This window comes from Pleurodeles waltl, chromosome 2_1 (assembly GCF_031143425.1).
Source record: "Pleurodeles waltl isolate 20211129_DDA chromosome 2_1, aPleWal1.hap1.20221129, whole genome shotgun sequence".
Classification (NCBI taxonomy): Eukaryota; Metazoa; Chordata; class Amphibia; order Caudata; family Salamandridae; genus Pleurodeles; species Pleurodeles waltl.
In genome coordinates this window covers 758,205,207-758,225,688 of record NC_090438.1, presented here as the reverse complement: position 1 = coordinate 758,225,688, position 20,482 = coordinate 758,205,207, and the positions used below count along the sequence as shown (strand labels likewise).

Here is a 20,482-nt window from a genome sequence, read left to right as displayed (position 1 = left end):
TCTCCCGGAATTGGTACCGGAGTCAATACCAGAGCCTGCAGTTTCGCAAGAGTGGGTTGCAGAAGCTGAAGCTGTGGAGGGACATAGCAAGAAATCAAGTTGCATTGCTTACTGGTCAGCCTTCTATACTAATATATCTCCTCTGAGGATGAGCGTGGACCTTGGCCACCATCATGGATAAGGATTTGCCAATCCTAAGGATTTATTGAGCATGAGGGCAACCTCCTCAATCCCCTGGAGAAACAAGCATCATAAACCCGGCCATAGCCAAAACAACCCAGGAAACCACATTGGATATCCGCCAGATGGGTCTCCTATAAGAGATTAACCATGATCTCTTGATGCGGTCTAACAAACCATTGACATTCCAAGAGATTATGCTAATCATGGTGTAAGATAGCATGTGAGTGGTGGGTTCGACCGAGCCTCCCAGAGGTCCAGAACCTTTGTGAATATGGGTCACCCCTGGTAGGCGGAATCATCATAAAATCATATAAGGCGCTTGTAGGAAAGTCACTCTTTTTGGCATGTTTACCCCCACTTTTTGCCTGTTAGTGTGTTTAAACTGTTTTCACTGAGTTCCTGCTAACCAGTACCCCGGTGATTGTGCTCTCGCCTCTAAATTTGAGTACTTTGGTACCCTTTACAATCCACAATTGGCACACTGGTGTACCCCTGTAAGTCCCTAGTACGTGGTGCATAGTACATAAGGTACATAAGGGGTCCCTCATGAGCTGCAGCATGTATTATGCCACTCATGAAAGCCCATGCAAACTGTCTGCAGACCTGCCATTGCAGCCTGCGTGAAAAGGTACATGCACCCTTTCACTGCTGGTCACTGCACCATTTCACTGTAAGTCATCCCTATGGTAGGCCCTCCTAGCCCAGAGGGCAGGGTGCAGGTTCCTATGTGTGAGGGGACATCTGCATGAGCTACGAACTCCGGTTCCAATGCACGGGACTTTGTAAGTGCTGGGAAGCCATTTTACCCATGTACCGGCCACAGGTCACACTACCTGTGGTCCAGCTACATAATGGTAACTCCGAACCTAGGCATGTTTGGTATCAAATATGTTGGAATCATACGCCAATACTAATCCCAGTATTGGTGGCATGATTCCATGCACGCTGGGGGTGCTGAGTGGTCCTCCTGGTCCTATCTGCCCTCTGTCCAACTTGGGAGACGGTGAGCTCTTGCCTCCTTGCAGGACAGTACCCCATGTGTACCGCTACTCTTGCAGCAACCAAGGCCTGTTGGCTCCGACTCCAAAGGATCTTGAGGCTCCAAGTAACCCCGGCCTTCCGCACTTCATCCTTGCAAGGACAGTCTCTCCTCCGCTTCTCCAGTGGTGTGGGACTCCTCTCCAAGTGTGCTGACTGGTCCTCTCTCCAACTTACTGTGCCAGTTGCCTATAGGGGCTGTGACTGCTTCTGCTTGCGACTGCTGAGGGTCAGCCCTGATCCCCCTTCAAGGTTCTAGTCCCCTGGATCTTGCTGGTCCTCTTCTTCTCTGCAAATACTCTTATGCCCAGATTAACATTTGCCTAGGCTAGTTGGTGGTCCTCCTAGCCGGTGACCATCTGACACCAGGCAACCGACGTGGGACATCACCTGCACAACTCCTAGGACTTCCCTGCAGCTCCTGGGCTCATCAGCTGATCTTAATCGTCCCCGTCGACCTAGATCTTCATCCACAGAAGGGTGAGTAGTGGCTCCTTCTCCACATGGACACTCCAGAGTGGACTGGACTACATCCCCTTCTTTTGCATGTCCTCTGCTTCCGGAATCCACTGTTGGGTTCCACTGGACTGGTCCTGCAATCTTACTTTTCCAAGTCCCCTGGTTAGTCTTTGGGAAGACCAGGTAACTTACCTCTGCTCTCCTGGGCACTGGGGGTCCCCTAGGTACTCACCTCTGGGGATCCTGAGATCTCCCAACTCCCTTCTAACTACTCCACATCCTTGGGTGGGGAACCTCACTTTGCATTCCACTATTTTAGTATATGGTTTGGTACCCCTATTGGGTCCTGGCTATTTTTCACTATTTCTTGCCAATGCTTGCTGTTTCTATATGCTAATTCCTAATAAGTGTGTGTGTGTGTGTGTGTGTGTGTGTGTGTGTGTGTATATATGTATGTATGTATATATATATATGTGTGTGTGTGTGTGTGTGTCTGTGTGTGTGTGTGTGTGTGTATATATATGTATATATATATTTATATGTAATCTAGTTCAGTGCTACTGTAATAAAGTACCTTTATTTTTGTAGCACTATGTGTTTCCATGCACGTGCTTTACACTCCTCATAGATAAGTCTTGGCTGTTGACCGCAGCTACCACTAGAGAGCCCTGGCTTCCTAGACACTGTCTGACTAATAGGGGTTGCCTGGACCTGGTATAAGGTGCAAACAGCATAGGTGTCGACCATACACCACGCCAGCTTCCTCCAGCGCTCACTCTTAAAGCAGGTAAACATGAAAACAAAAGGTTAAAGAAAATACACCAACATAACTCCACTCCCTGAAATCCCCCCAACTCCCCCCCACCCCATACTTCTACCCTTGAAGCATCTGTCGCCCATACCCAATATATCTTGGAATAACAAGCAAGCTAAAACAACTCAGGGTGTGCTCGTAGCCATATCATGTCTTGGATACAGATATGGTGCCTGACAGCAATAAATGGTTCAAGAAGAATAAGTTATGGGCACTTGGGTCATGATTTCAGTTCAGTGGTCCCCTCACAACGCAGGTCTGGGCCTCAGTTGCTTCATGGCTCTCGGTGGTGAGGCCTCAGTTCCGCTCCTGGCGGTCAGGTCTCAATATCCAGGAGCGGGACTGTTTCTTTTGTGAACGAAGTGGCATGGAGGGCCATCCAGCATTTCTTGAACCCCCAGTCAACCTCTCCCCCAGCTCCAGGGTCTGCAGGCTGTTTTTCTCCCACCCACTCCTGTGCCTGCGCCGGAGTATTAAAGTAGGTAGAGGATTAGAAGATCACCTTAAGGTGGGGTAGGAAAAGAAGCATGTAGCGAAGATTAAGAGCCCGCAGCTTCTGCTTAACGGCCTCAAATGATCTGCGTCTCTGTTGCACCGCCCTGGAGTAGTTCGAAATATCATGATCCTAGAATTTTGATGGCAGAGCTCATGTTGGGCCCGGGCTTCATGCAGGATTACATCTCGGTCTCTAAAGTTTAGTACCTTCAGGATTACTGTGCGAGATGGGGCACCCACCGGTGGACAGGGCCCAAGCAAGCGGTGCACCCGTTCTATAATAAATGTGGAAGATAGCTCATCTGCAGGCACCCAGGATCTTCCATATTCTCGGGAAGGCCGACCAGGTGCAGGTTTTTGCGTTGCACCTGGTTCTCCACATCCTCTGCTCGCTCATGCATTGCTGCCACGGAAGAGATAAGTCTTCTGTTGTGGAGATGCATGCCTCTGCCTTGGTGACTCTGTCCCTCACCTTACACAAGTCCTGGCGGATCAATGAATGGTCTATTTAGAGGCCGTCGACTTTATTTTCCACTACCTCCCTAGAGTCTTGGATCGTCTTTAAGATGGCGGTGAGGTCCGGCTGCTGCGAAGAGGGTCCAGGGAGAGGTCTGGCTGCTCCAGCGTCGTCGTCCGTTGTGGGAGTGGGGACCGTATACTGGTCCATCGTCATCTGGGCCGGAGGAGGAGGTGGCGGCGGTGTGCCCCGGCCCATGTCAAGGCGAATCTATTATCCTAGGGCCACAGGGATGGACGCTAGTAGGCCTGATTGTTGCGGCCAGAGGACGGTAGGAGTCAGGACCAGTGTAGGGCCAGCCCAGTGGATTACCTTCTGCCGCCCGTCCAATGAATCAAGTGCAGATCTGGTGCTTCACCAAAGCCTGCAGTGTCTCGGGCTGGGCTGGGGGGGGCAAAGGGGCAGTCAATGGGTCATAAACCCAACCCTCCACAGGCGCAGGCTCCCCAGATATGCTGCCCGCCTAGAACCAGGCACTAGGTCTGTAGAAATGCAGGTAGCTATGGGGGGGGGGGAAGGGGTAGATCAACAGTTCACTGCCTGGTAGAAGGTGAGGAGGAGGGGGAGAGATGGCTTCTGGGGGACCTGTCCACACGGGCCCCAATCTCCTCCCTCAGGCTCCCAGCCCTGTCCTCAGTTTCAGGCTGGGCCACACATCACCGCCTCCAGACAGTCAGGCCTGGAACACATCCTTCACATATGCTCCCATTCTCGGCCGCACATTGTCAATTGTCTTGGGGCAGGGCCCTCCACGGACCCCAGTGACCTAAGGGCCTCCTCTGGCCATCATGCACTACAGGGAGGGTGAAGCGGGTGATATTTCCTCCCCCCCCGCCCCCCCCTTCCCCTCCCTTAATCTGGGACTAGCCTCAAGGTGCGCTCCGCAGGGCCATACAAAGCCTCGGGCAGAGAGACAGTCAGTGGCCGGCCACCCATCTCCTGACCTCCAGGTGGCCTCCGCTGCTTTTGACTCCACTCTCCTGGCCATGCCCCATGACAACTGGAGCAGGCCCCAGGGTCACATAAGCAGGAGCTCCAGGGGGGTCAGGTTTCCGTGCACAGACCATATCGTCAGTCAGGAGGCCGCAATGATTTCAGCGAGCTCTTCTTAAGCGGCGCCCACCATCTTGGAGTCAGGTGGGCTGCGTGAATAGGTGCATTGTGCTGGTTCGGTGGCACCTCGTCTCTTGAAAGTCTGCTCGGGGCCCTACGCTGAGCTCGGGTATCACCCCAATGCCCTCACGGGCGACCGTTGGCTGTGCTGTCAGGCAGGATGGCAGCAGATCACGGTCGGGCTACAGAGCTTCAGCAGAAACCGTCCCCCATGTTGGCCCATGTGGCCACGGCTCCCCAAATAGTGAAATCGATATTAGATCGCAAATAAGAAATCCCATGCCATTTGTGACAATAGGTCCATTTTGCATTTCCCAAATAGCGATTTTCTATCAGGAAATGCAAAACCAAGGATGTCTATGGGCAAAAGGCACCCGAAATGCACCCCAAAAGTACTGGTGCACACGTAGAGCACACATATGCCCAAGAGGCATGTGTGTGCTCTATTGCAAAAAAAAAAAAAAAAACATTATGGGGTGTTTTTTCATTGCACATGGTTACCATCGATTTCAAGTCTATGTTAATTGAATTTCCTAAATGCCGAATTTGCATTTAGGAAATGCTTTAAACATTAGAATAAAAATCGCAAATGGGTAATTCCCATTTGTGATTTCCTATCAGAGGATCGCAAATTGCGATTTCTACTTAGTGCAGATCACAATTTGCGATTTCCTCAAAGGGCTTTGCACACCTGAAAAGCCCATTTTGCGTTTCTCAACGGCCCGAAATAGCGATTCGAACCATTAAGGAATGCAAAATGGCTTTGTATATCTGGCCCCAAGTGCCTCAAATCAGGGGAATCATCCGGATTATTCTGTGATGTCTGTTATGCTGCAGTGGGACTCCTCAGCACATTCCTCCATGTTGACCCTCCTAGAATAGATTAGTACTTGAACCACATTAGTAAAGTCACTAGTTAATTTATTTTCTGATATAAGAATTTGATTCCACAGTTTTTGCACCATACATGAATCATGCACGCACAAATCCTCACACCTATATTGTGAGATTGATAGTGGACAATTAAGGTGAACTCTGTCCTGAAGAAAGGCAAAGGCTCTGCCTAGAGCTTACAAAGTAGTGAAATGTCAACTACTATGGGAGGGAAAACAACTACTAACAATATCTTGCACTAATTTAAAAAATATATTTTATTGGGTTTTTAATAAACACAGAGGTTTTCACATTATAACAGCAATATATGTTGTAGGGAAACTGAAATAAAGAAAAACAGGACTCCTCTTGGGAAGGCAAAAGCAGGTTTACTGTCAAGGCAGGGAGAGTACCTATCGCCACACGGGTAGACATCTGGTGTCAAATTGCTTGTTTCAGACAGCTACTTATATAGTTACATCAACAATGCTTTTTACACAGGTCAAATAGGTTACTCGATAATCATGTATTTGTTACAAAAACATCACCTGTCTTATAACTTTACTCTACACATTCTAATAATGTTTAACAAACCATTTACTTGCTTCTTTCGTATGCATCTGTGTTTTATTGCTCTGCTCCCAGGACCTCTTATCAGATTCTGTGGACTCTTGCCTAGCTCTATCTCCTGCTTACATTCTTCCAGCCATGTTTTCAATTTACCAAGAACAAAGATTACATGTTTGTGTGCTATGACCATAAATTCCTCTAAGCTTGCTAGCATAGGTTTTCCTTTAACTAAGACTTTGCTGATCATACACTCTATTTTCCAGTGAACTCTTCTCCTGTCTTGCATCATTGTGGAATTTAGGCTTGCACTGTTTCACCACATATCGCTCTGTTCCACTCTTTACCAATGTTTTCGAGGGCACAACACATTTTGTTACCTCTCTAACATTTTAGACACAAAGCACGGAGGGTGCATTGGGAGCCTTATTTCATACATACACTGTGTAAGCTGAATTCACTGTGGTAAAAGACTATTAGGTACAATCAATAGCACAGCGACCAAACTAATATACTGGAAAGCGGATCCCAGTCCGGGCTGTGCAATCATTCTGCTTTCACCAGGGTTTATGAAGGGAACAATCGGAATAGAAACATTGAAGACCAACATGAAACCGGGAGAGCTGCAGAGGTAGTTAACCGTGTGGCTTTGTGAATGTGCGAGGAACCTACAGATACGCATAGCGTGTTGTTGATGCGGGGTATTTTATCAGGGGGCATCACTATTCTAGCCTCTCGGTGTATATCCTAAAACTGAGAGAAAATTAGAGGGCGGATTGAGAGGTGTGCGTTACTGGAGTCAGGCGGGCAGCAGAGTGACCTGCACACTTTTTCTAATCTTACTCAGAGACAAAATTAAAATAGCAGTGGTTACCGCTAGGTAATTTTAATCCACTAGGGTATCTCTACTTCCCCCAAATAACCTTGGTTATTAGGACTTGGCACTTCAAAATTAACCAATCGTAAAATATCTCCCAGTAAGAACTTGTGTTTAGAAGCCCACCGTGACAAGCCATCCTTGTCAGAGTGAGTGAGAAACAGACCCAAGGGTGAAGCATACCACTTCAGTGGTTGAGGGTCCTCCCTTCTTTTAGTGATGTCTCATCACAGTGAACAACTGAGTATTACTGAAAAGTAAGAGACATTTTCAGTCCCCAATAGTTGTCTTTTATCCCTTTTGTTTTTTCTAGTAGGGTGTAACAGTTAAGCGACGCAAGAAGGGACCTCTCCCTGTCTTTTTTTTTTTTCCCTCATGCTGTTAAACCTAGTGCCTCTTGGATTTGAAAAAGTCTGTCTTTTCTCCTTCCTTTTGGCTTGTTCTGCTATGACTGGGCATCATTTCAGATTCTCCAAAGATGTACCTGGGAGAATGCCTGTCTGAAGCCATGTCACACGTCCTTCTAAGATGGCAGTTCCTTTTGCTACTTGTACTCCTTTGTCTCTGTCACGGAGATGTCAGTAGAGTAAGGATGATCACTTCCCACAGTCTTCTTCTTCTTCGAAAAGGCCCTCCTACATGCAGCTGGTAGAGAAAAGTTCAGGCAATCACTCTGCTACATGGTCCAAAGCAGTGCAGGCACCACTTTTCTCAGTCCTCTCTGTATCAATATCTGTTCTGCAAGATCTCAAACTCTTGCTAATTGCATTCACACCGCCTGGCCTTCACAACACTGTTACACACCTGCCATTTTTAGGTTGAGCACAGCAGCGCACAAGCGCTGCTTTTCCAATGTGTTGGCATCTGTGGGCTTTTAACCATGCCCATGTTACGCCCATCACTTCCATTCATTTATGGGCCTGCCTTTTAAAATCCTCTTGATTTTATATGCGAAAGGCATGCAAACGTCATGCCTTTTTCTGGTGTTTTGCCATCCTCAAGAGCACCGGCCAACTACTGATAACATACGCAGCTCCATGTGTTTTCAGCATGGTTTCTGGATTACTTTTTCTTTTTATTTCCTACAGAGCACGATCGCGCACATCAGTATTGGACCTATTTGCAAGATGACCACTTTACTTCCATTGTTTATTCCTGGTTTTTGTTTTTTCTGTCACAGATGAACGTAACTTCATTTTTAAAAACATATGATAGCTTGTGTGTCTTCACTCGTGTTTGTTGTTGTATTTACATTTAGGTTTAGGTAGTGTTTGTCTTTTTTTGTTTGTCACCGTTGTTTGTTTGTCGCAGTTGTGTGTAAATGTATTTTAAAACCAACTTTTTGTGTGTTTATATGGTAAAGGGAGCTGCAGTGTGACAAAATAAGCAGATAAACACACAAGTTTACATTAAAAAATACATTTACGCGAAGGTGACATCAAACAAAATATAATTTTATATTGTAGCAACTGTGATAAAGCTCTATAGTGTAGCAGCGCTTTCTTTTGTGATTGCATTTGTACATAAAAAAAAGCTCCGCTACATTGTTGCACTTTATTATGTTTGCTACAATGTAACATTGTTTTTTGTTTGTACCTAAATGTATTTTTAGAAGGAAATGTTTGGCAAGCTGAAAAGAAAGCTCAGTGGGGACAAAATAAGTCGACAAACACACGTTGCCTATAAAAATGTATTTATGAAGAAAAGTGACATTACATTTTTTTTTTAAAGTTATACTCTAGCAATGGTAACGAAACGCCATGGTGCAGCAGCACTTTCTTTTGATGTTGTGTTGGAACGTACTTGTCTGTTTTTCACTCACGTTGCTGAATATAAACACTGTTTTTTTCCAGGTGGTAGCACATGTAATAACGTGCTACATGTTACGGTTGTGTGTAAATGTATTTTAAAAAACAACTTTTGTGTGTTTAGATGGTAACAGGAGCTCTGTGGTCACAAAATAAGCAGATACATTCACAACAGGTTGCTTTTAATAGTACATATATGCGGAACGTGAAATCAAACAAAATATAATGTTATGTTATAGCAACCATAATAAAGTGCTATAATGTAGCAGCGCTCTCTTTTGTGATTGCATTTGTACACGCAAGAAAGCGCGTAGCAATATTATAGCGCTTTATGAACTTTATCACTTTTGCTGCGGATAAAGGAAGAAGGTAAATGGAAGTTTTTTAAGTTGTATGCAGAGCAACTGAATTATGTGGCAGGAAAGGACAACATTTTGAGGCAGGGTTGACCAATTTATGTGGCAAGAAAAGTCCAATTAGACATTTGTAATGCCAATAGCTCTAACTCGCTCAGATACGAGACCTATTACATTGCAAATGCTTGTTTCATGTTTTAATGCCTGGATTCTGCACTTCACTCAAGCCTCCACTTTATGATTTATTTTTGTGTTGCACTTCGTCAATAGAAATTGTTGCAGAATCCAAAAGACTCCTCCTTATGTGATGTTGACGTATTTCGGTCCTTGGCAAATATGGGCCCCTCAAGCCTTGTGTAGAGGGAACACCTAATAAGCAAATAATGAATCCATTTCTATATATCAATATGAAAAATCAAAATCAGAAAGTGCTCAGAAAGAAGGAAGAACCTTGTAAGACCAGAGCCAGAAAACCCAAACTTAAAATACCTCTTTTTCAAAAGCATAGGGTTTGCACCAACACCCTTCCAAGAGGCGAACAAACCAAAAAGCCCCGGAATGCACCGATAGAACAAGCTAAGTCCCAGGGAACGGCAATAAGGTCTAGTGGCTGGAAACCACTAAGCTGTGCAAAAAGATAAAGGCATCCAAAGAAGCCTATGGCACATTAATGCTGAGGTCTAAACTGGTGTGGGCCAGAACATCGTTCTGTTCAAAGAGTCCTGAAGTAGTCACCTATCCTAGATCATGGTAGCCGAGCTCATGGAAAACCATCACTGCACTTCCATCCGAACCCGGGCTCAACTAGGTAGGTAAACAAATAGAGCCAAACTGTGAAAAAAGGGGGCCATTAAGTGCTAAGTTAACGGCTCACGCTGTGGCTTACCAATGCTCAACCGTATTGATGGCGGACCTGTTTTTTTTTATATGGCTGGCCTGTATTATAATGGGCTTTGACGAGAGTAAAGTTGCAAAGCAAGTGAAATGAAATTGATTACAGTATAACGAGATTTTTTCCTGAGATTTTTTTATTATGAAACAGTGGGTTGCGGCACTGCATTTATTAAACAGTTTTCTGTTATATAAAAAAGTCTTAATCCATTCTAAGCAAAGCAGTATAATTATAAATATGAGGTTCTTGTTATTTACTTATAAATAACACTATCTCAGTGGTTCTGACTATATCGATAAACTCGACCTTTGACATAGTGGTTTGTGATGACACTTGAGGCCTTCACAATAGTTATTGATTTTTTTTCTCAGCAACCAGCCATTCATTCCTAATAGATCCTTTAAGAAAAAAAACTATGTAATTCATATAAAAAGGCAAATAGGTTAAATGTAAATATCGGAGTGCCGCATTTTGAATCCTACTTATGAACACTGAAAAGAAGGGCTTCATTGACGCTTCACCTTCAGGAGATATGTAGTGCCATCCTGAACTCTTTGATCATTTTGCAACTTCCCACCACTCTAGAAGTTGAATAATACATTTGTAACTAATTGCTTCACATTGTTCATCTTGATTGTTTTTGGATACCCCACTTTTGTTGAAACTTGCATCGCACAAAATTCTGTATATTTGTTTTGACTGGCTTGTGTGAGTTGAAGCATCCTCTCCTTTGAGCCAAGACACTAACCTTGTATTTCAGTGAAACTAACGTGTCGTGTTCAGTAGCGGCCAGTGAAGATGTTGTATACTGTGAAGGCATAACGTGAAAGTAACGTGTTATATGATCTGTGTTCATTCCAGCCATACATCAGAAACTCGAAGCTGATGGAACTGAGAAAGTGGAAGGCTCGATGACACAGAAACTGGAGAATGTGCTCAACAGTAAGTTGTGTCCACCACAGTTAACATGGAGAGAGTGAGCGACTGAAGTACCGTTGAGGAATGCAACAAGGGCTTGACTTAGTGAGCTCAGTGTTTAATTTGTGTTTGAGTAAACTCAATGACGAATTCCTGAAACCCTAGGAAAATTCCCCTTAAATTGGAAACTGATGAGCTATGTTACACAGAAGATATAGTTTTTGTACACTCATTGGCCTACAACCAGCATTGGACACATTGATCCAGTACTAGGCTAAAATGGAACAATCAATTTGAGTATAACTAAAGTGATGCGTTGTGACAATGATACTTATCAAGATTGATGGTAACTGTTTGAGGGAACGGTAAAATTGGCAAAAATTAAAACAGTACAGCTAAACTGTATTTGTAGATTATAGGCTATTCTGAGCATCAGTATTACATTTTTAAAGAAAAGTCTAACATTTTGACACATGCTTTAACCAGTTTAAAAAAAAAATCTTTTATTACGTTTAGTTCAACCAAAACCCCAAACTCAAACATGAAATCGTGTAGCATTGAGACTCTTTCATATAACTGCAAGTTCCCCTTATTCCCCTAACCCCACCCCACCTGGTACAGTTTAAAGATCTGCATTAGAAGTCCCATGCGTCGAGTATTGCAACCAGTGTTCTCCCCGATGATTGTTCCACCCACCCCATATTTTAGCCCACTTTTTCAGACCGCCCCTGCCCTCGTAGACCACCCTCTCTGCAACAACACACAAATCTGTCTTTCTTCCAGTCACACAACTGTGATGCCAATTCAGCCCTCCAACGACGTGCAATGGTAAATTGGCCACCATCAATCCCAATGTCATCCAAATCTGGACCTTTTTGGCAAGGTCTGTGTCATACCAGATATTCAGGTGGCACTACTTAGCAGACACCTCCATGCTACTCCCACTCATTATATAAAGGCAAGTTATCACCTTGTCCCAAAATTGCCAAAAGGCAGGACAACTCCAAATCATGTGAAAGAATGTTCCCACTTGACCGCAGTTCCTATGACACATTGCGGTTGGTGGCCTCCCCATTTTTTCCAGAGTAGTATAGGCATAGTAGCAGAAATGCCTTACTTTTAGTAGCACCAGCCAAAACCTATACTGTATGGCCACCTCAACAAGGGGATGCCAATATCCTCTCCTCATCCTCTAGGTCGCCAAGGTCATGTTCCCATTGTGTTTGCAGTGTGGTCAAGGTGTTGGGGGAGTTGGTCAGTAGTTTGCAATAGATAAGGGAAATTTCTTCTTCAGGTATTGGATTGTCCAACAACTTATCCTCTAGTGAGGATGCCTTAGCGAGGTCCTCCTCCTTCGGTATTGCCTTCAACAATGCGTGGCATATTTGCAAATATCGGTATATCTCAGTGGAAGCCAGCTGGTATTCTTCTTGGAGCTCTGTGAATGGAATCCCCTTTTCCCCCATCCACGGGTACCCTACTCTGGAAAGGCCTATGAGGTCACATTTATCAAAACCCTTTGCTTCTCCAGCATACCCAATCTTGCAAAGTCGCATAGGGGGAGTGGCTTGCATGATTTTGTCCCTCCAGCCCAAAGCATTCGTTACTATTCGCCATAGTGCTAGTGTGACTACTGTTGGCTTTGGAATGGGAGTGCTGCACTTTCCTCCATAGATGGTTCTAAATTAACCCCTGGGTTGCATTACATCTCTCTCCATACGGGAAGCTGGCTCCCCTTCTGGGGCATAAATCCAGTGATTAATTGCCATTAGCTGCGCTGCCCAATAATATTTCTGTATGTCAGGCAGGGCAATCCCACCATTGTACCAGTGTTGTGTCAGTTTTTTAAGTGCAATTCATGCTATCTCTCCATTGCAGAGCAATGTGCAAGTGTTCCCTCCAATAGTCTGGAAGTAGGATGTCCGAACCGGGTAGGATGTATTCTGGAGTACATAAGGAAAACGGGGTAGTTCCATCATGTTACATAACGCACTTTTCCCATGAAGTGACCGTGGCAGAGATCTCCAGTGTTGAACATCCCTCTTTAAGAGCATGAGCGGGGGCTCTGGGTTTAGTGCAAGAAAGACGTCTAGCTCTGCTGTAACATAAATCCTTAAATAACAAAGACCCTCCATTACAACACTAGCCTCACAATCGTGGATCAGCCGTGGCACATGACCGCTGTACGGGTAAATCTGGGATTTGTTCCAATTAATCATGTAGCCAGAGTGGAAATATGCATTATCTTGTCAAGTGTGTTAACCGGGTCAGTGACATAAAGCATGATTTTAGCGTTGTCTGCTCTTTCCAATACTCTGTCCATCGCAGTCCCCTAATCAATGGGTCCCATCTAATCCATGCTGCTATCGGCTCTAAGACCAGGGCAGATATCAAGGGGTAGAATGGTCAGCCCTGTTGCGTGCCACGGTGGAGGCTGAATACTGAGGACATGCCACCGTTCACGGTCACCTGGGCTACTGACTCTGTATATAGGAGTCGTATCCACTTCAGAAAACCTGGGCCGAAGCCTAGTCTGGAAAGAACCGCAAACAGAAATGGCCAGTCAGCTGTATGAAAGGCCATTCCTGCATCAAAAGACGGGGCCAGTGCATCTTCACCGATCTCTGATGCCCATCCTAAGATGCCATGGGAGTGCAGCAGATTGAAAGCGGAGCTGCGCCCCGCATAAAGCCAGATTAGTCCAGATGAATCAATGTCTTGATCATCCAGATAAGACGCAAACCTAAAAATTTAGCTAGAATTTTGAACTCTGCGTTCAGCAAAGAAATCGATCTATACGAGGCACAGTTGTCAGGTGCTTTACCTTCTTTATGTATAACCACTATGTTGGCCAACCTCTGCTCTCCAGGCAGGGCTCCCCTCTTGCAGTTCTCTCTGAACATGCATAGTAGGTGTGGTGCAATCTAAGTTGCTGTAAGCGTGTAGAGCTCTATAGATAGACTATGTGGGCCCACCGCTTTACCAGAGTTTAGGTCACTGTTGCCTCGAATTAATTCAGCCTCTGTAAGGTCCTGGTCTAAAAGGGCTCTATACGATTGTGAGAGGCCCGGGAGCTGAATGGTCAGGTAAGAAGTCTCGTGCCTCCGCTGTAGCTACGCATACTGGTGAAAGGCCTCACAAGGGCCGGACTCATGATGGAAATGGGACCAGGCAGTGAAGTGAGCCTGAGAAGGAAGGTACGTGAATAATGAAGTGCTACACACATCTCGACAAGCACACTTGTAACCCAATAACTAAAAACCCTAACTTCTCCGCCCTCCCTGCATCGTGGGTCTGAATACGTCCACTTCCTCAACAGTCCAGAACGCCTTTCGCCTTAACAAAAAATATTTCACTTTCGGTAACTGGGGCAAATACCTAAATACCCTCCATCTACGCCCCTACAAAGTAGGAAATAGTATTACCAATGCCATATACATACTCATGATGTCTGACTGCAGTCATTACATCAGCTTCTCCATGATGAGCAAGCGACCACAACTAAATTATGGCTAACCAGCACTGGTTTCCGGTGTCCTCACCCTTTGACCCATCAGTTAGTATCCACTTCACAGGAGTGTCATGGACTGTCTGCCATACAGGTTTTTATGCTATCTGTTGCTTTGGAGAGTCACAGCACCCTTGTGGGTCATCATCGCCACTCTGAATTTTCAGTGTGCTAGAAGTTCATCTTGTCTTTCGGTGCACGCCTGGGCTTTTGCACCAGACACCTTCCTCCAACCCTCAAGCCAGTCCCACGCATCTTCAGGGGTTTCAAAGTATCAAGTTTTACACTTGGCCGCCACTTGCAGCTTCATAGTAAAGATCATTGAATACTTTAACTCACGGTCTCGCAGAGCTTTCTTCACTTCAAGAAAGCTGTGACGCATCTTTTGAACTTTAGGCTTAAAGTCTGGGGAAAAAAGGTGATTTTAGCGTTTTCGTAGGTGAGTTGCAGGGCACTTTGCACTGTCTGCAGTATAACGTCCCGGTCTCTGTAATCATCAATGCGTGCGTTTATTGGCCGAGGTGGTGCTCCTGGTCTCGGTTGGATGCCATGGAACTCTATGGACATGTTTCACCAAGAAGTATTTTGACAAGCTTCGTGGCTGCAATTTGTCTAATATCAGGACTTTGACAAAAAGGTGTACAGTGGGCCCCTCAGACCGTTCGGGCACTCCTATTTGCCGAAGATTGTTGCGCTGTATCAGCCTTCCTAGTCTTCCAATCTCACCTCCAGGGTTTTCGTGGTTGCACGTAAGTCACTGATGAGGGCCTTCAGCACCTCCGTGTCCACCTTAAGGGTGGGCGTGGAGTCATCCACCTCTTTAACCCCTTCGCTGCCAGGCCTTTTCCCCCTCCTGTGCCAGGCCTTTTTTTGCCTATTTGGGGCAGTTCGCGCTTAGGCCCTCATAACTTTTTGTCCACATAAGCTAACCAAGCCAAATTTGCGTCCTTTTTTTCCAACATCCTAGGGATTCTAGAGGTACCCAGACTTTGTGAGTTCCCCTGAAGGAGGCCAAGAAATTGCCCAAAATACAGTGAAAATTTCGTTTTTTTCAAAAAAATTGGAAAAAGTGGCTGCAGAAGAAGGCTTGTGGTTTTTCCCCTGAAAATGGCATCAACAAAGGGTTTGCGGTGCTAAACTCAGCAGCTTCCCAGCTTTCAGGAACAGGCAGACTTGAATCAGAAAACCCAATTTTTCAACACAATTTTGGCATTTTACTGGGGCATACCCCATTTGTGCAATTTTTTGTGCTTTCAGCCTCCTTCCAGTCAGTGACAGGAATGGTCATGAAACCAATGCTGGATCCCAGAAACCTAAACATTTCTGAAAAGTAGACAAAATTCTGAATTCAGCAAGGGGTCATTTGTGTAGATCCTACAAGGGTTTCCTACAGAAAATAACAGCTGAAAAAGAAAAATATTGAAATTGAGGTGAAAAAACCATCAATTTTTCTCTACGTTTTACTCTGTAACTTTTCCCTGCAATGTCAGATTATCGAAAGCAATATACCGTTACGTCTGCTGGACTCCTCTGGTTGCGGGGATATATAGGGTTTGTAGGTTCATCAAGAACCCGAGGAACCCAGAGCCAATAAATGAGCTGCACCCTGCAGTGCGTTTTCATTCTATACCGGGTATACAGCAATTCATTTGCTGAAATATAAGGAGTAAAAAATTGCTATCAAGAAAACCTTTGCATTTCCAAAAAGGGCACAAGATAAGGTGTTGAGGAGCAGTGGTTATTTGCACATCTCTGAATTCCGGGGTGACCATAGTAGCACGTGAATTACAGGGAATTTCTCAAATAGATGTCTTTTTTACACACACTCCTATATTTGGAAGGAAAAAATGTAGAGAAAGACAAGGGGCAATAGTACTTGTTTTGCTAATCTATGTTCCCCCAAGTCTCCCGATAAAAATGGTACCTCACTTGTGTGGGTAGGCCTAGCACCCGCGACAGGATATGCCCCAAAACACAACGTGGACACATCACAGAAAACAGAGCTGTTTTTAGCAAAGTGACTACCTGTAGATTTTGGCCTCTAGCTCAGCCGCCACCTAGGGAAACCTACCAAACCTGTGCATTTCTGAAAACTAGAGACCTAGGGGAATCCAATGAGGGGTGACTTGTGTGGCTCGGACCAGGTTCTGTTACCCAGAATCCTTTGCAAACCTCAAAATTTGGCTAAAAAAACACATGTTCCTCACATTTCTGTGGCAGAAAGTTCTGGAACCTGAGAGGAGCCACAAATTTCCTTCCACCCAGTGTTCCCCCACGTCTCCCGATAAAAATGATACCTCACTTGTGTGGGTAGGCCTAGCACCCGCGACAGGATATGCCCCAAAACACAACGTGGACACATCACAGAAAACAGAGCTGTTTTTAGCAAAGTGACTACCTGTAGATTTTGGCCTCTAGCTCAGCCGCTACCTAGGGAAACCTACCAAACCTGTGCATTTCTGAAAACTAGAGACCTAGGGGAATCCAAGGAGGGGTGACTTGTGTGGCTCGGACCAGGTTCTGTTACCCAGAATCCTTTGCAAACCTCAAAATTTGGCTAAAAAAACACATGTTCCTCACATTTCTGTGGCAGAAAGTTCTGGAATCTGAGAGGAGCCACAAATTTCCTTCCACCCAGCGTTCCCCCACGTCTCCCGATAAAAATGATACCTCACTTGTGTGGGTAGGCCTAGCGCCCGCGACAGGATATGCCCCAAAACACAACGTGGACATATCACAGAAAACAGAGCTGTTTTTAGCAAAGTGACTACCTGTAGATTTTGGCCTCTAGCTCAGCCGGCACCTAGGGAAACCTACCAAACCTGTGCATTTCTGAAAACTAGAGACCTAGGGGAATCCAAGGAGGGGTGACTTGTGTGGCTCGGACCAGGTTCTGTTACCCAGAATCCTTTGCAAACCTCAAAATTTGGCTAAAAAAACACATGTTCCTCACATTTCTGTGGCAGAAAGTTCTGGAATCTGAGAGGAGCCACAAATTTCCTTCCACCCAGCGTTCCCCCACGTCTCCCGATAAAAATGATACCTCACTTGTGTGGGTAGGCCTAGCGCCCGCGACAGGATATGCCCCAAAACACAACGTGGACACATCACAGAAAACAGAGCTGTTTTTAGCAAAGTGCCTACCTGGAGATTTTGGCCTCTAGCTCAGCCGCCACCTAGGGAAACCTACCAAACCTGTACATTTCTGAAAACTAGAGACCTAGGGGAATCCAAGGAGGGGTGACTTGTGTGGCTCGGACCAGGTTCTGTTACCCAGAATCCTTTGCAAACCTCAAAATTTGGCTAAAAATACACGTTACTCACATTTCTGTGTCAGAAAGTTCTGGAATCTGAGAGGAGGCACAAATTTCCTTCTACCCAGCGTTCCCCCAAGTCTCCCGATAAAAATGATACCTCACTTGTGTGGGTTGGACTAGCGCCCACGAAAGGAAAGGGCCCAAAACACAACGTGGACACATCACATTTTTTTATAAAAAGCAGTGCCTACCTGTGGATTTTGGCCTGTAACTCAGCCGACACCTGAGGAAACCTAGCAAACCAGTGCATTTTTGAAAACTAGAAACCCAGGGGAATCCAAGATGGGGTGACTTGCGGGGCTCTGACCAGGTTATGTTACCCAGAATCCTTTGCAAACATCAAAATTTGGCCCAAAAAACACTTTTTCCTCTCATTTCGGTGACAGAAAGTTCTGGAATCTGAGAGGAGCCACAAATTTCCTTCCACCCAGCATTCCCCTAAGTCTCTCGATAAAAATGGTACATCACTTCTGTGGGTAGGCCTAGCGCCCAAAAAAGGAAATGGCCCAAAACACAACGTGGACACAACATATTTTTTCACTGAAAACAGAGGTGTTTTTTGCAAGGTGCCTACCTGTGGTGTTTGGCCTGTAGCTCAGCCGGCCCCAGGGGGGGGGGGGGGCAGAAATGCCCTAAAATAAATTTGCCCCCCCCAACCCCCACCCTCCCCCGCCGGGAGCGACCCTTGCCTACGGGGTCGCTCCCCCTGCGTGACATTGGCACCAAAAAACAAATCCCCGGTGCCTAGTGGTTTCTGCCCCCTTGGGGGCAGGTTGACCTAAACTCAGCCAATCTGCCCCCAAGGGGGGCAGAAATGGCCTAAATACAATTTGTCCCCCAGGGGAGCGACTTTTGCCTGATGGGTCGCTCCCCATCTCTAAAAAAAAAAAAAAAAAAGAAAAAAAAGAAAAATTCCCCTGGCGCCTAGAGGTTTCTGCCCCCCCCCCCCCCCCCCCGGGGGCAGAAATGGCCTAAAATAAATTTGCCCCCCCAACACCCACCCCCCCCCCCCGGGAGCGACCCTTGCCTACGGGGTCGCTCCCCCTGCGTGACATTGGCGCCAAAAAACAAATCCCCGGTGCCTAGTGCTTTCTGCCCCCTTGGGGGCAGATTGACCTAAAATTGGCCAATCTGCCCCCAGGGGGGCAGAAATGGTCTAAATACAATTTGCCCCCCCAGGGGAGCGACCCTTGCCTGATGGGTCGCTCCCCATCTCTAAAAAAAGAAACAACAAAAAAAAAAAAACACAAAAAAAAATTGCCCTGGTGCCTAGAGTGTTCTGCCCCCCCCCCCGGGGGCAGTTCGGCCTAATAATAGGCCGATCTGTCCCCCGGGGGGGCAGAAATGGCCTAAAATAAATTTGCCACCCCAACCCCCATCCCCCCCCCGGGAGCGACCCTTGCCTACGGGGTCGCTCCCCCTGCGTGACATTGGCACCAAAAAACAAATCCCCGGTGCCTAGTGGTTTCTGCCCCCTTGGGGGCAGATTGACCTAAAATTGGCCAATCTGCCCCCAGGGGGGCAGAAATGGTCTAAATACAATTTGCCCCCCCAGGGGAGCGACCCTTGCCTGATGGGTCGCTCCCCATCTCTAAAAAAAAGAAACAACAAAAAAAAACCACACAAAAACAAAATTGCCCTGGCGCCTAGAGTGTTCTGCCCCCCCCTGGGGGGCAGTTCGGCCTAATAATAGGCCGATCTGTCCCCCGGGGGGGCAGAAATGGCCTAAAATAAATTTGCCCCCCCAACCCACACCCCCCCCCCCCCCCCCGGAGCGACCCTTGCCTACGGGGTCGCTCCCCCTGCGTGACATTGGCGCCAAAAAACAAATCCCCGGTGCCTAGTGGTTTCTGCCCCCTTGGGGGCAGATTGACCTAAAATCGGCCAATCTGCCCCCAGGGGGGCAGAAATGGTCTAAATACAATTTGCCCCCCCAGGGGAGCGACCCTTGCCTGATGGGTCGCTCCCCATCTCTAAAAAAAGAAACAACAAAAAAAAAAAAAACACAAAAAAAAAATTTGCCCTGGCGCCTAGAGGTTTCTTCCCCCCCCCCCCCCTGGGGGCAGATCGGCCTAATAATAGGCCGATCTGCCCCCAGGGGGGGCAGAAAAGGCCTTCCCAAAAAATTGCCCCCCCTGGGAGCGACCCTTGCCAAAGGGGTCGCTTTGTTGCGTGACATTCGCGCGCAAAAACAAACTCCCTGGTGTCTAATGGTTTCTGCCCCCCTTGGGGGCAGATTGGCCTTATCAAAATAGGCCAATCTGCCCCCAAGGGGGGCAGAAATGGCCTAAATATATATTGCCCCGTAGGGGAGCGACCCTTGCCTAAGGGATCGCTCCCCACCTAAAAAAAAAGAATTCATCACAAAAAAAAAAAAAAAAAAAGGTCCCTGGTGCCTAGAGGTTTCTGCCCCCCCTGGGGGCAGATCGGCCTAATAATAGGCCAATCTGCCCCCAGGGGGGGGCAGAAAAGGCCTTCCTAAAAAAATGCTCCCCTGGGAGCGACCCTTGCCCAAGGGGTCGCTCCCTTTTGCCAATTTCAAGAAAAAAAAAAAAATCCCTGGTGTCTAGTGGGGTTTCAAAAGCCGGATTGCAAGCAATCCGGCTTTTGAAACCTGTGAGAGACTTCAAAGGGAAGGAAATACATTTCCTTCCCTTTGAAGCCTCTCGGGGCCTCCCCCATGGGATTGAAAAAGAAATGCAAAAGCATTTCTTTTTCAATCGCGCTGGAAGCTCTGCTTCCAGCGC

The 20,482-nt window shown here is 46.4% G+C and overlaps 1 protein-coding gene across 4 annotated transcripts in view; it reads left to right on the top strand.

The window, feature by feature from the left end:
* Positions 1-20,482, top strand: part of EXOC2 (exocyst complex component 2) — a 1,213,422-nt gene that overhangs the window by 297,048 nt on the left and 895,892 nt on the right. For all 4 annotated transcript variants that reach the window (XM_069217791.1, XM_069217808.1, XM_069217816.1 and 1 more), the window contains one exon: positions 10,854-10,934. In XM_069217791.1, the coding sequence (XP_069073892.1) occupies positions 10,854-10,934 (81 nt within the window). The remainder of the gene's footprint in view (positions 1-10,853; positions 10,935-20,482) is intronic.